Genomic DNA, 14868 nt, shown 5'->3' with positions numbered 1-14868 from the left:
CATGGCACTGCTTGGCAAGCCATGCTGTGGTAGGCGTCCTACATATAAAGTAGAGGAAGATATGCACCGATGTTAGCTCAGGGCCAGTCTTCCTCAGCAAAAAGAGGAGGATTGGTGACAGAAGTTAGCTCAGGGCTAATATTCCTCAAAAAAAAACCAAGAAAGAATAGGCAGGGGCCAGAGCTGGCCTCTGGGCTGTAGTTTGCTGATCCCTACTTTATCCTAACGTATATGATAGTTTTAGAAAACAAATATTAATACAAACAATAGGGTTACTGAAAACAGTTTAAGATTTCTTTGCCTGTGTTTTTGTCCTTAGGGTATATTCTACTAAGAATATTCAGACGAATTACTGTTAAAATCTCCTGCAGTAATTCCCCTGTGTATGGTAATGCCACCAACTCAATAGACAAGATAATTTGTTTCATTTTGTTTTTAGATTTTAGGGATTTTCTTCCTTCATTTTATTTTATAATTTTGAGAAAAATTGAGATGGTTGCAAAGTCAAACATACAAAACAAGGTATATTTGGAGAAGTCTAGCTTGTGTTCCTATCCCTCCATACTGTTACTTCTTCCTAATTGGATCACATGGGAATCCTACTTACAGGTAACCATTTTTCAAAATGTTATAGGTAAAATCCTTCCATTGAAAAAATATAAGCAAATATACACACACACCCCTTTCTGAAATAAATGGTAGCGCCCAATACTTACTGCTTTATCCACCTTTCTTTTTTCACTTACAGTATATCCTGGAGGTCACGCCATAGCTGGGTACAGAAATACTCTGCCTTCCTTTTTACAGCTCATAGTGCTCCATTGTGTGGATGTGCCAGAATTTACTCAACCAGTTCACTATTGATAGACATTTGGCTCATTTCCAGTTGAATTAAGACAATTTTTTAAATCACAGGAACAACAAAATCAAACAGGCAAATAGCTATGCAAACTGCCAAAGTTTTAAACTGATCGTTTGTAATTTTTCCATTGCTTTCCAATTTACAGAAGAAGGAAAAAACATGAAATGACCCCAGATTTCAGCCGACAGTCACATGATAAGAAAAATAAATTGCAGGACAGATCTAAGCTCAGAAAAGCACAGTCCCTGGTAAGTATTGCTTACAAAAGATTCCCCACCATAACGTTCATGAAAATTGCTGGATCTTAATCCTATTTGTGAAATTGATTTTTTTAAATGAAAATCATCAAGTGTTGGTTGAAATCCTGGTCTCTGACACTGACTGATAAGCTGTGTGACCTTGAGCATGACCTTTATTTAATCTCTCTGATCCTCTGTTTTCTCATCTGTTTAAAAACAAAAAGACTGGATGAACTGATGTATATGAACCTGCTTTGAAAACTGTACAATATGAAGGGAACATTATTATCTTTGTTTCCTTCTTCCGCTGTGAGTGCTCTGGGTCGGGGGAGAGGGGCTATAGAAGTTTCTCTACAGAATCACTTGTCTAAAGAATGAAGGTTCTTTAGACCCAAGAAAAAGGTATGCTTTCCTGCTACCAGTGAAGCATGATTGTAAAAGTACATTTTAAGTAACTTAAGAAAAAAGAATTAAGAACTTTTCTTTCCCTAATTAAAAAATAGCTAATTGACTACCTAGTAAAGTCAGTAATTGTGACTAGGGAGCATTATCATTTCATAGCAGAGTTTCCCAAATTGTGGTTCTGTAACCCCAGTAGATCCCTTTCAGCACATATGAGAGTGTTTGGTGCCAAGCAGAAGGGAATAAAGGTGAAATAAAAAGTTTATATTAGGAGTAAAGATTTAGAAAAAAGCTGAGGATAACACTCAAGGAAAATTAATATAAAATGGATGTCAATTGGGAGAGGAATAAGTATGTATTCATGAATAAATCACTTTCATAGCTCTGCTTTAAGGCCCTATTACTTTCTGTTTAAATGTATTTTCAAGTGTTATGTTCCCAAAAAAAAGAGAGAGAGATGAGCTTTTTAAAATAGGGCAGTCTGTATTCTGAGGGCCAATTTTGTTGGACGGACTGGATGAGGCTGATCACAGACATATGTACAGATGCCCAAGGGAATGGGGAAGCTTAAAGCAGAGCAGTAAAATTGTCAGTGGAAACTATTAATTGAGAAATATAGCTTTATGAGGCTTATCACACAGGCCATTCAAGCAAGCTTCTGCCTGGTTTCCTGGCCCCTCCTAGGCCAGAAGTAGAAGAGAAATCCGGGGGAGAACAGGGAATTTGAAGGACGATAAACATTGATGGTGATATCTGCTTACAAGTTATCAGCACAGTTAAACATTTCTCCGGCTTAAAAAACAAAACAAAACAAGACAAAAAAATCAAAAGCTAAACAGAAACCTTCCCCATGGGCTTTTGACATTTACCATCTGCTACACACTGGCAGGGTTTGCTTAAGTTAATGTATTCGTTATAAATTAAAATCTTAAAAAGTTGTGCTAATTAAAGCTGAAAGGGAAACCAGGGCAAAGTAAACAGTCAGAGAGAACAATTAAGCTATTAATAAATGATGTAAGTGATTGTATCGATCTACTTGTGTTGTTTATGTAAACATACCAATTATAATCACTATTTATGCTTGGTAGTTTTGATAAGGAACATAAGGCATAATTAAACCCTCCACAAGTAAGCTGTGACCCTTGACTCCAGAGCGATGCCTGTGATGAGCCTGGCTGTTTGGGCCCCAGGGCTGCGCGTGGCCGAGGCCCCCTCTCCACACGGTGGCAGTTTGTGCTCACTGTCGGCCACGTCCCTCAGGGGAAGAAAGCAACCTCTTAGGTGAGGCAAGATGATTGTGAAAATGAAGAAATGCTGGATGGGGGCTGAGAGAAGAGGAAGTGGGTATTGAGGAAATTTAGTTAAGGGGTGTAAGGAGAGTCAGGAGTAAAACTGACAACTGCAGCTGTAGAGAGAGTGTGGGAGAGAGCCCAGGTGCAATTGCGATGGAGAAAATCGTGTATTCATTTGGTAGAAAGTCCCTAGCGGAGGCCAGCTCTGTGGCCGAGTGGTTAAGTTCGAGTGCTCCGCTTTGGTGGCCCAGGGTTTCACTCGTTTGGATCCTGGGCATAGACATGGCACCGCTCACAAGGCCACAGTGAGGAGGCATCCCACGCAGCACAGCCAGAAGGACCTACAACTACAATATACAACTATGTACTGGGGGGGCTTTGGGGAGAAGAAGAAGAAAAAGAGGAAGTCCCCGATCATTTAGACAGGCACGTGTAGGAAGATTTCCAGAGGAACTAGAGAAACAGGTGAGCCCGCGAAACTTAGGGGAACGCATTATAAAGGTGAGGGACAGGGACAGACCAGCAACTCCCCCCACTTCCCACTCCCGCCAGGAGGTACCTGAGACCTGAACACCTGCGTATTCCTTGCCCCTGTAAGCGGAAAAGGGGACATGTGGTGCTTGGAGAAGTGAAAGCTTTGTGAAATGGAAGGGTTAGGAGAGGAGACAGCATGGGAGTGTAAAAGAGTGCAAAGAATATTCCTTCGGCCATCTCTCCAGGGCCATGGCTGTCAGGCCACTGAGACCAGCTTCACTTTTTGCCTATGTCAACCTACAATAACAAACCAGTTTAAGAGGCAAAATGTTTATTTCGGATCAAAGCTTTGCAATTAGGGAGCACAAATTCAGGTAGAAACCCGAATATTGTCCTGCTAGGGAATAAAAACCAGGGACTTTTAAAGACAAAGAAGGGAGGTTGTATTACAAAGTATTTTAATTGGAGTTGGAGGCAGACGCTAGTCTTGGCTACACATGGACTGACCACTGAATCTGTCTTCAGCTAGTCCACAATCCTCAGTCTTTGTGATCAGGATGTCCGTTTTCCTGCTGATTTCTCAAATAATTGCTTGTAAAATAATTGTCGTTTTGGCCCAGTTCATGGCTCAAGACAGCAAGGCAGTTTCTCTGGAAAGACAGCTCTGACTCCATTTTAAAATGGCTCCACTATAGTCAGTTTTGACACTATCATGACTTAGAGCCTTCAAATAGGAGAGTTCTCTCTAAAAAGAGAAGCATTCTCAGGGAAACGGTTTCAAATCTACATGCATTGCTGTGAGCTTGTGATGTTCTCTATTATCATTAGGTTTGAGTTTTCGAAGCCCCCCCCCCACCCCCCACCCCCGCCGCTTAAAAGGGTACCTGATTTCTCATGCTTTCAATTCTAGTGCCGCCTCATTACAGCTGCTTCATTTAAACACCTTTTGGTGTGAATCATTGATAGAAGATGGGAATAAAGATTTCATCACTAATGCTTTACAATTTTAAAGACTATTTATTAAAAGTATATAAATATCAAGAAATGCCCATTACTGTTAGTTATTATAAGAAAATTCCATACAAAACAAAGCAATTAAAAAATATGGACACCACCGTACATCCAGGTACCATCTTAATTAAACTTCAGAGATTTCCCCATCTTATGTAAAGACCTGAAAAAAAAAAATATTTTTTCAATCTTAACAGCCGGCCCCACAGTTCCTCCTGGGGCATGGGCAGGGGGGAGCTGTCTCCTTGGGGGAAAGCCACTGAGGAGCTTGGAGGGAGGGAGGACACCTTGAGGGCTCCGATGCTACAGGCATCTCTACTTCAGAGGAGGGTAAAACCTGCTCTGCTGGAGATTAGAGGGAGTTTGTTGTTTCTGTTCCCGCAAGGGAAGGGGTGGAGGAGCAGAGAGAGGGGCGAGGAAAGAGATCAGAGGAGAGAGAAGCCCGCCAGATGGAGAGAAGCTGAGATGAGGTAGGGCAGAGGGGCCAGGACCCGGTTCCACAGGGATGGCCCCCATTCCGATCAAATGTATTTGCTATTCCTGAGATCTAAAGCCCGCCTTCCATCTCTATAGCAGAGTCTACTCAGTTTACAGGAGGGAGCAAGATCTCAGAAGTCTAGAAGGCTAAGAAAATGAAAGCCCCTCAGGACAGTTCTCAAAAACCAAGGGGGTGGCTTTGGACATCCCCCGTCCTGGAAGCGCACTGAGGATCTCACCTGACATCTTGTTTCATGTCATGTTTGTTCCCTACCAAGTCAGGTATAAAACAAATACCTCTTGTCTCACCCTGAGCTTTTATTTGGAGCTTAGAAGTCCTCGCTTTCTAGGTTCTGAGTTGGCCACGGATTTCAAACAGCTTGCTGTTCAGAGCATTCACCTAAGTACAAGTAACCAAAGCCTTTAATTGCCCGCTAACTCTAATTGCTTAATAAGACCTTATCGCTTCCTGTGCTCCGCGGCTAACAGCCTCTGCTGCTACCTTCTGCACTTCTTTCCAGGTTAACTGGATTCTTAGCGTGCTGGTGTTTGAAACGCTTCTTCAAGCTTTCTCACGTTTTTTTCCCCTCTGCATCAAGAGAGGAGGAAATAGGAACATACTCTAAAATGAGTCCTGGTTCATGTCATGGACGGAACAACGGTGAAGGAATCAGGAGACCCAGGTTTCTAGCCTCAGCTCTACCATTACCTAGCAGTCCTCCACCTCTTTGAGTTTTCACTTTCCCCTTTATAAGATGAGAGTTTGGATTCCACCATCTTTAAAGTCCATTCCAGGCCTAAGTCTGGATCTGTGGACCCCCAAAGTTTCCAACCCCGTTCCCTCCCCTCTCTCTCCTGATACCTGAGGGACACAGCTGTGTCTAAAGGGCCTTTAAGTAGAATACCCCAAAGATACCCCATTATATTCATAAATCCTAATTATAAACCAATAAAAGCTGGTTTCTGTCTCCCATCTTTTTCTTTGAACTTTAGAAAATGTAATGAATTAAAAGAAAGTATTTACAAAACAAAGTTTCTGCAGCAGTTTCCCTGCAGGCAATCTTTGATAGACTTCTTTCAGATTCCGACAAACTCCCCAGCTGTTTGTTTTATAATGTCTCTTTGGTTTGGAGGTGCAGAACTAAAAACAGCTATAGGAGAGATTTTTAATTACTTAGTTCAATCAATGAAATTCCCCAGAATTCCATCTGGAAGGAAGAATAAGAATATGGACTTTGCAGTCAGACAGACCTGGGTTCTTTTACTCAACAGTGAGACTTCGGATAAGTTACCTAACCTCTCTGAGCCTCAGTTTCTTCATCTGTAAAATGGGAATAATGATACCTCCCTTGCAGGATTGTTGTCAGGACTAAATGTCAGGTGCATATTAAGTACTCAATACGTGTTTGTGTTCTCTCCCATTAAATATAATCTTATTTTTCACTTCGCTGACCGAGAGCACAGGTTTGGGACTCAAACAACTAGATTCAATGCCCAATACCATAATTTTAGTAGCTGATTTGGGCCAAGTTATTAATCTCCTGGAAGCCTTGTTTCCTCCTCTGAAAATGGAGTTAGTAACTACGCTAACCTCACAGCGCCTAGCTCAAAGTAAGTGTTTAATAAATAGTGGCTGGTCGTAGCAACAGTAGCAGTAGCAGCAGTCAAGTCATACTATGTCACCGTCTGAGACCACAGGGAAAGATGTCAGTGTTGATGGTGAGCAGCTGCCGAGGGGCTGAGAGGGGTCAGCCAGGCAGCCAGGAGGAGGCTCCAACCTGTGGGGTAAGCTTCTCTTTCTCGCTTTTACCTTTATCTTTCCCGTTTGTCTTCTTCCTTTCACAGTTTCCACTATGAAAAAATGGTTGCATCCATAGCTGTGTGAAATGTAAGCCATATACCGTTTACTGTTCCTGCCTGGCCTCCGGATGGTCTTGTGCCTGCACAAGCATTCATGCACTAACTCCTCAATCACGGCTGGGTTTTTTATTCCACGCTCTTAGACCGAACCGTGCGCGTGTGTTGAACTCAGTGCTACGAAATCTGTGCTGTGTGCACCCTACTGCTTACTAACTGCAATGTTGGTTTTTGCTCATTTTTGATACCTGAGAGAAGAGAAGATCTAACTGCTAAGAATCCTGGGGCAAAATTAACTCTCAGGTCTGCCTCTGTAGGAGCGTCGTTAGCTTGTTCTGTCTCGTTGCCTCTTGTTTTATCACGCTGTGCATGACCAATTACCCTGGCATTTCCAACAGGACCGACTCTACCTGCTTCTCTTTCATTGAATATTTAGACGGGGGCCACGTGGGTACTTGTTTGTATTTAAGAGTTAAACACAAAATATTTGACAGAGATTGGCTTCTCTTCAGGATCAACCAGAAGAGAAGAACAGTGTTTGTGAGTTATCTAATATTATGAGTTGTATACATATTAGTTATGACAAATATTTTAATCACACTTACTACTGGGGTTTAAAATACATATGTGTGTGTGTATGTAGCATATATGCATGTGTGTATAGCATTTAGTGATGCAGTATTTCACTGAAAACTACACTAGAAGCCAATTTTTTAAGAGATGAATGTTTTGAAATAGGAGTTCACAATCATTATTAACAAACAACCATTCAAACTTTATGGCCTATGCACATTTTGCAACATATCCCTGCCTTATTTCCCGTCCTTTGGAGGCTGGATGGTGCAGTCGCATAGTCTCAGATTTAAGTTTCACAACTCTGGCTAAAGTTGCTCAGCCTTCCTCTGCAGCCGACAGTTTCACCCCGTGGTTACTTAAAAGATAAACCAAGAGCAAAGGCGGGCCTGTGGCTTCTTTAAAACTGTGTTGCTTATTTCTCCCTAACACCTTACCTCTGTTGCTCACTGAAGCAGAGTGAGCCAGGAGGGAAGGGAGCACGTTCTCCCTGACCCGAGCAAGGGCCCCCTGGATGGGTGACCAGACAGGGCTGAGCAGCCTTCTGGGCTCCTAGGCAAACAGGACAGCAGGGGTCCTCCTGACGGAATTCCCAGATGGAAAAGTCCATGAAGCATCTCCAGCCAGGGAATTAAGCATCCACTCAACTGAAGCCAGGATGGAAACCCTCTGGGGGGGGGGGCCCTCCCCAGCCATCTTCTCTATACTCTGAGCCAATGTCCCCACCAGTGGCCCTTGCTTGTTGCTCAGCCCCCAGCCTCTGCTTTGGCAATTTACAGGGTGAGTTGAAGCTGTGTTCATATGACTAAAAAAAAACTTCTGATTTTATGATTTTCAAACATAATAATTCATATTTATATATCGTAATACCACATCACTCCTGAACTGGGAGTCATAATAAAGTGTTGAGGGTAGATTTGAAAAAGACGGGGGAGGTGGGTGGGGTCTCCTACAAAGGGAAGGTTGTCACCTTCTTTACCACATTGCAGGCCTGGGGAGATTAAATGAAATGTTAAATGTATGACTCTTAGCACAATGCCCAGCAGTCAGATATTTGCGATTATTACTATTGGTGGTGGTGGTGGTGTTTCTAGAAGAGTGATTGGCACACTGAAGGGCTATCATGGTTGTTATTGTATTTATCTATTTTCCGTATCCACATACTCCTTTACCTAGTCTATTCTCAGGTACATGTACAAGCTGGTATGTGCAAGCTGTTCCCTGTTGATGGCCCTTCCCAGGCCTCAGCCTCCTCTGGGCCCTACTCTTTCTTGGATCACTCAGCCTCAGTAGCCTCTCGCCATTCTTACTCACTTCTCAGTGCCCAATAAGATGACATCCAGCCTGAAGACTGGAATTGTCTATCCCCCTTTCAAAGTCCACCTGCATGGTGGTTTCAGCCATTGCCCTGATATGAAGGAGAAGGAGGAATCATTTGTACTTATTCATTTATCCAGCAAGTATTTCACAGGCACTAGAGTAGGCACCAGGGCTGCACCGTAACAAGGTATAGCCCCTGCCCTCGAGGCGCTTCCAGGCTGGAGGGGGAAGCTTCCAGTCAAGTCAGGGGTAACTCCTAGATATCTGGGTTGGGTGACTGTATTAATGTTCGTGCCACCCGCTACTGAGACTGGAGATGTGAGGTACCTGTGGGCCTACAAATACATATTCAGAAGAGAGCTGAATATATGAGCCAAGAGCTCAGAAGGGAGAGCGGAGCGGGAGATATAAATCCAGCCGTTGAAGATGTAGGCACTGGCTGCCCAAGAAGTGGGCCAAGAACAGAACCCAGGAGAATTCTCATGAAGAAAGCATGGCCTTATCATTGCTCTCCTCCTGTGTCCTTTCACTTAAAGACGTGATAACAACATGCAGAGATATTATTGGTAAATATCTCTAGAAAAAAAACAGTGAGTTCAACTGATGAGAAAAATATATTTAAATTGCCTGATTCCATCCCTCTTCATAGGAACAGGTTGGGGAGAGGAATACGCTTTGTGAAAACGCTCCAGTACTGGGATTACTGGTAGATTGCGTGGCTGTCGGCACCATCAGCCCATCAGAAAACAGATAGACCTGCACAAAGATCTGTTAAAGATCGTTCATATTGGCATTGTTGGTGAGAACAAAAGATTGAGAATAGTTCAGATATTTACCAGTGTGGTTCATCTATAAAGAAACTATAGCACAACCATTGAAAGACTGAGGAAGTTCTTTCAGTACTGATTTGTAACCATCACACACACAGACACACACATACACCCATGCGTATACTCACATATAGATAGTGAACAAGAAGGGATGGTGTTTATAGTATGCTACCAATTGTATAAAAAAGGAGAGAGGGAGAATGAATATGTCTTCATTTTATGTGTATATTTGCTTGCATATGTATAAAATGTCTCTGGAAGGATACACACACATACAAAAGGATCACCTTGGCTGTCCTGGAGGAAGGGAACTGCGGGGCTGAGAGATGAAGTGGGGAGAGAGTTTTCGCTGTCTCCTTTTGGACCTTTCCAATATTGGACTATGTGGAAAAGTAACCTATTCGAAAATAAACATTATTTTAAAAGAGAAAAGGGGAAAAAAATCACTGAGGAGCTGTAGGAAAATGCTCTTAAGGGAAGAATCCCATGTAGGATAGTTTAGGAAAATATGCCTTGCCCAGTCTCGAGGTGCTCAGAAGTTGAAATAAACCACTTGAGATAAGGGTTCAACCATCCTGCTAAGATGGTCCTGGTTGGAGGTCTCTGTGCTGAGAAGGACCTTTCTGGTTGAAGGAAAGGGAGAGGGGGTTTCCGCAGCATGGCGGCAGTCAAAGATGCTGAGGAAGGAAAAGGTTTGGTGAGCCCCACTGTAAAGGAAAAACCTAGTCTTTCCCTCCTGTTGTAGGAAAAAGCCTCAGTCAGTCTATCTCCTGTGTGTTTCTTTTAGTGCTCACACAAAACACCCACACTTCTGACACTTCTGGTCACCAATGTGTGGAGGTTTTCCCCACATGAAGCAATTCTCTGTGGTACCAGCTCGGTGTCGTACAATTTAACTCAGTTCTGGCACCATCTACCCGGAGATACCATCAGATACCACAGGTTAAGGGCTCAGTCCCACAAGGCTGCAGCCCCCAACACACACACACACACACACACACACACACACTTCACATAGCAGCCACAAACCCAGGCTGTCACCTCACTTCTGACCAAGCAGCTGTAGATCAGAGGTTCCCATGACCCCCTCCTTGGGTTTGACTAATTTGCTAGAGCAGCTCATAGAACTCAGGGAAACACTTACGTTTACCAGTTTACTAAAGGATATGATAAAGACACAGAGGAACAGCCATAGGGCGAGGTCTGGGAGGGTCCCAAGTGCAGGAGCTTCTCTCCCTGTGGAGTTGGGGTGTGTCACCCTCCTGGTGCCGAGATATTCCCGATGCGGATGTGTTCACTCACCTGGAAGCTCTCTGAGCCCCTTCCTCTTATTTCATGGGGGCTTCCCCATGTGGGCATGATCAATTACTCCATTTCCAGCCCCTCTCCCTTCTCTGGACAATGAGGGGTGGGGCTGAAAATTCTAAGCTGCTAATCATGCTTGATCTTTCTGGTGACCAGCCTGCATCCAGGAGCCATCCAGAGTCACCGCAGTAGAACAAGAGATGCTCCTAGTGCTCTTATCACTTAAGAAGTTACAAGGGTTTTAGGAGCTCTGTGCCAGGAACTGGGGGAGCAGAGACCAATACATATTTTTCTATTATCTTATACCTAATATTGATGTAAAAAAACTTCCAGTTATTTCAACGAGATCATCAGATGCTCTTGACCAAGATTCAGGACTGTCAGACTTGTACCCTTTTATATAACTTCCCCATGTTTGCCCCTTAAACCTTGTCTTTTCTCTTGTAATGATGGCCATTAAAGCCTTAAAATGAAGAGGGTCTGTGAGCTTGTTTTCGGGGACAGCAAGGAAGGGTGGATGTAAGGAGACCATCTTTCAGGGCCCGTCTTGGAGGGAAGAGAAACCTAACAGTCTAGATAGGCGGTGACAATTACCAAGAGGAGAGGAGAGTGGGAGGAGAGTGGGGGAGGGATGGAGAGTGGGAGCAGGGTGGGGGCGGGGGAGAGGCCCTGGGACCTGCCACTAGTGAAAAAGAGTTTGAGAGGAGCCTGCCTGGGCCTGTGAACTTCCCCCCGGGGACTTAGGGGAAGGGGTTCCTCAATGCAGTGATAAGCTTCGCACAGTAATGGGATTAAATTTGAAACTGTTACAGGTAAGATGTGACTAGCCCATTCTTGTATCACAGAGAGCTAGGCTTTTTTTTCACTCAACAGGTATTAGTTTATTTTCATTGTTACTAAAGTAGCACAAAAGAACACTTCTATTTGTTCTCTTCCCTTATGCTGATCTTAGAACAACACTGAAAATGCTCACTCTTTGCTGCTCTTAAAACACCACTGGAAACTTTAAATGAAGGAAGATTATTTACTCCCATTTCTGCCCTCTTTCCTCTTCGATTTTAACAACTTGCTACGTTTAACCTCAGCTTTGCCTACTCTTTCCCGGAAAAATCATCAACAAACGTGTGGATCTACTATAAACAGGGACCGGTAAATCGATGAGGTGGAAGATTCCAGCTTTGCTCTCAGGGAGCTTGCAGTCTCACTGGGAGACAAATAATTACATTCAGAAACGAATACTGATGCCCAAGAGCATATGTTCAATGCTAAGTCAGAGGTCTCGACAATAGTGGCTTCAGGAGCCCAGCTGAGGCAGAAATCCCTGAGGGCCAAGACACTCAAGCTTCTTGGAGAAGGTGGGCCTTGAAGAACAGGTTAGATTTAGAGAAGTAGAGAGAGCATGTGAGGCAAGACCAGTCGGTGTGGAGCATCTCTGTGGGATAAATAATGAGGGACCCGGTTGGCTGGAGGAGAGGACAGGAGATAGCAGTCATTGGCTGAAGCAATTTCTGATTCAGTGAAAGTCTAAAGTAGGATTTCCCCCCAGATTGCTAGAAACCCTGTGTGTCACAGACATACCCATCAGAGCAAGAGGGAGGTAACAAATGAGCTGACGGCTGGGACTTGCCAGCTAACTATGGAGTCGCAGGAGGAGGACTGTGTTCAGGGAAGGCTATGCGTCCGTCCGTGTATGTGCCGAGTCCCCGTATGTCTCTCTGCACACCAGGGGCTGAGGTAAGGGTGAACTTACAAGTGTGTGTCATTCCCGCTCCCCACAAGCTCAGCTTGTATTCTTTCTTTCTTTCTCTCGCTCCCTCCATTCCTTCCTCTTCCCTTTCCTGCTCACGGCCAGATGTCGAGGAGAAATCCTTTCTCACTGTGAGTTTTGATTGGAATGTCAACCTGTGACATTTGCCCTTTTAGAGAGAATGTGTGCATGCGCAGAAAGAGAGGGAGTATAAAATATGGAAACTCTACCAATACTCACCTGGTCTAAGAGTCACAAGCCCCCAGACCCAGCTCCCACAGCTCTCCGCTCTGCGGACTTGGGCTGGCACTTAAACTGCCTGTTCTTTGGTTTCGTTTATGTGTACAATGGAGATGTTAATAATTCCCGCCCTCCCTTGCAGAATTTTCTTGAGGTTCAAATGAAATTATGGTTGTGAAAGCCCTTTGGAGACTAAAGAACTTATTATTAGGAGCTCAAGGTGAAGATTGCATGGGGGTAAAGGGTGGTGAAATTGGAACATCTCAGTAAAGCCCAGCCAGCCCTGTGATTTTATAAAATTGTTTTATGTCATTACAATACAGTAAGCTTAATTATATAGCTTCCTCAGATGTTTTAATGACTCTCACTCTAATGATATCTTTTTCCTCCCTAGATATCCCTAAGTACGGAACCCAGCTCCCCTCCACCGGTTCCAGCTCATTTCGCCTGGCCTCCTCATCGGGTAGTGGGGCTCCCCACCACCAAAGCAGCAACAAAAACTCTCACGCAGCATCTTCAGAGACACTCTGGGCTCCAATTGTTACCCCTCCAGGCTCCGGAGCCAAAGCTGGTTTAAAAACGTGAAAGGATTTTTATAGAAATGGCAAGATGCTCTACACGTTGGAGAGTTGAGTGTTACTTGGCTCCTCTGTTAGAAACTTTCAGTTTAGGTACCTTATTGTGAAAATGAGCTCTGCAGTATTTCAGTAAAAGGTATTCATGCCATAAATGTTGACATATTTACAAACTTAGATAGACATGTGCCGATAGATATCATCGGCTTGATAGAGGGACATATGATAGCATCATTAGTAATATTGGGTGTATGAGACGGAGTCCGAGAAGGATACAGAGAGCACACTCCCCAGGCCACTTTGGCACTTTAATGATGGGGCTATTTACCGGAGCATCTCCGTTGCTAGGGCTGCCATACGAAGTACCACCATCTTAGTCCGTTTGGGCTGCTATAACAAAAATACCATAAAGGAGGGCTTATAAACAACAGACATTTATTTTCTCACAGTTTGGATGCTGGAAGTCCAAGATCAAAGTGTTGGCAGGTTGACTTCTCCTGAGGCCTCTCTGCTTGGCTTGTGGAGGCCCACCTTCTCCCCGTGTCTTCACATAGCCTTCCTCGTGTGTGTGTCTGTGTCTTAATCTCCTCTTATTATAAAGACATAAATAAGATTGGATTAGGGCCCACCCATATGACCTCATTTAACCTTAATTACCTCTTTGAAGACCCTATTTCCAAAGACAGTCACATTCTGAGGTCCTGGGGGTTAGGACTTGAACATAGAAATTTGGTGGGGGCACAGCTCAGCCCATAACGCACACTGTGGGCAGAGTGAAGAGAATGAGGATGAGATGGTGACGCACCTGGGAACTAGCAAGGGCAGAAGCCTTTGTCATCCTTTGGCCTGAAGAGGACAAAGGGAAAGGGCATGTTGTTCCTAGAACCTAGTTAAGAGCTGTAGCCGTGGGAGAGGGGCAGCCTAACAGGAGGTGTGCGTGCCATATGGTGGAGGAACACAGCCACCATGGAAAGCAAAGCCTAGCAGGGAGGGAAGAGGAAGAAGACCCAAGCCCTCTCTCCCCCCACCTTTGACACTCCAACCGTGCTTCCCTTTGGTCAGACCCATCTGGGAGTCAGAGAACAAAGACGCCAGGGGGATGTGGCTCTTAGATGTCAGCCTCCAAGGCAGTTAGTGGAGCTGAGAAGTGTGGCCAGGGTGGCTGGGGAGAGGTAGGATGTGAGCGAACAATGAAGAATAACCAGCACATGGGGGGAATGTGTACATTTCCAAAGGAGGAATTATGATTGATGTTCAAGCAATGTGAATGGGCTGTAACTAAAACCACCTATTCATGTAACCATTTCAAAGTCCCAGAAGTTACCATTCTAGGAACTTATTTACCTAAGTAAAGCAGAATGATAGAAAAACAAATATGTTTGTTCATGTAATGTTGAACATGTATGTTCCTATGCTACACACTGAATATATATATATATCTATATATATATTCGAATGGTTTAAAATGGTGGCCTGGCAGGACGGCCCAGGATACGGTGGTTTGCATGCCCATATGGTTGGTGGAGGACAAAACATGACCGACTTACAATTGATTAGTTTGCACCACCCAGGGTTAAGCTAACACATGGCTCTGAGGCAGAGAAGAGAGAAAATACACCCGGATGAGACCTTGAGTTCTTGCCATGGGCAAAGCAGGCGACTGT

General features: G+C 44.1%; 1 protein-coding gene across 4 annotated transcripts in view; it reads left to right on the top strand.

Annotated features, from left to right (window-relative positions):
* FBXO16 (F-box protein 16) overlaps positions 1-14578 on the top strand; it is a 67123-nt gene extending 52545 nt beyond the window's left edge. Inside the window, exons 8-11 of one of the 4 annotated variants that reach the window (XR_011436660.1) lie at positions 1008-1110; positions 6603-6645; positions 12495-12520; positions 13024-14578. Coding sequence is in view for 3 of the 4 variants with exons in the window: in XM_014737833.3 (XP_014593319.3) it covers positions 1008-1110; positions 13024-13206 (286 nt within the window). In the remaining variant the exon portion in view is untranslated. Of the gene's footprint in view, positions 1-1007; positions 1111-6602; positions 11117-12494; positions 12521-13023 lie in introns of those variants that run through there. The other 3 variants (XM_023636217.2, XM_014737833.3, XM_070261280.1) reach the window with 3 other exon arrangements.
* The last annotated feature ends 290 nt before the right edge of the window (positions 14579-14868 follow it).

The sequence above is a fragment of the Equus caballus genome, chromosome 2 (assembly GCF_041296265.1).
Source record: "Equus caballus isolate H_3958 breed thoroughbred chromosome 2, TB-T2T, whole genome shotgun sequence".
Classification (NCBI taxonomy): Eukaryota; Metazoa; Chordata; class Mammalia; order Perissodactyla; family Equidae; genus Equus; species Equus caballus.
Note: the sequence above shows the minus strand (reverse complement) of the source record. Positions and strands in the feature narration are given on the sequence as shown.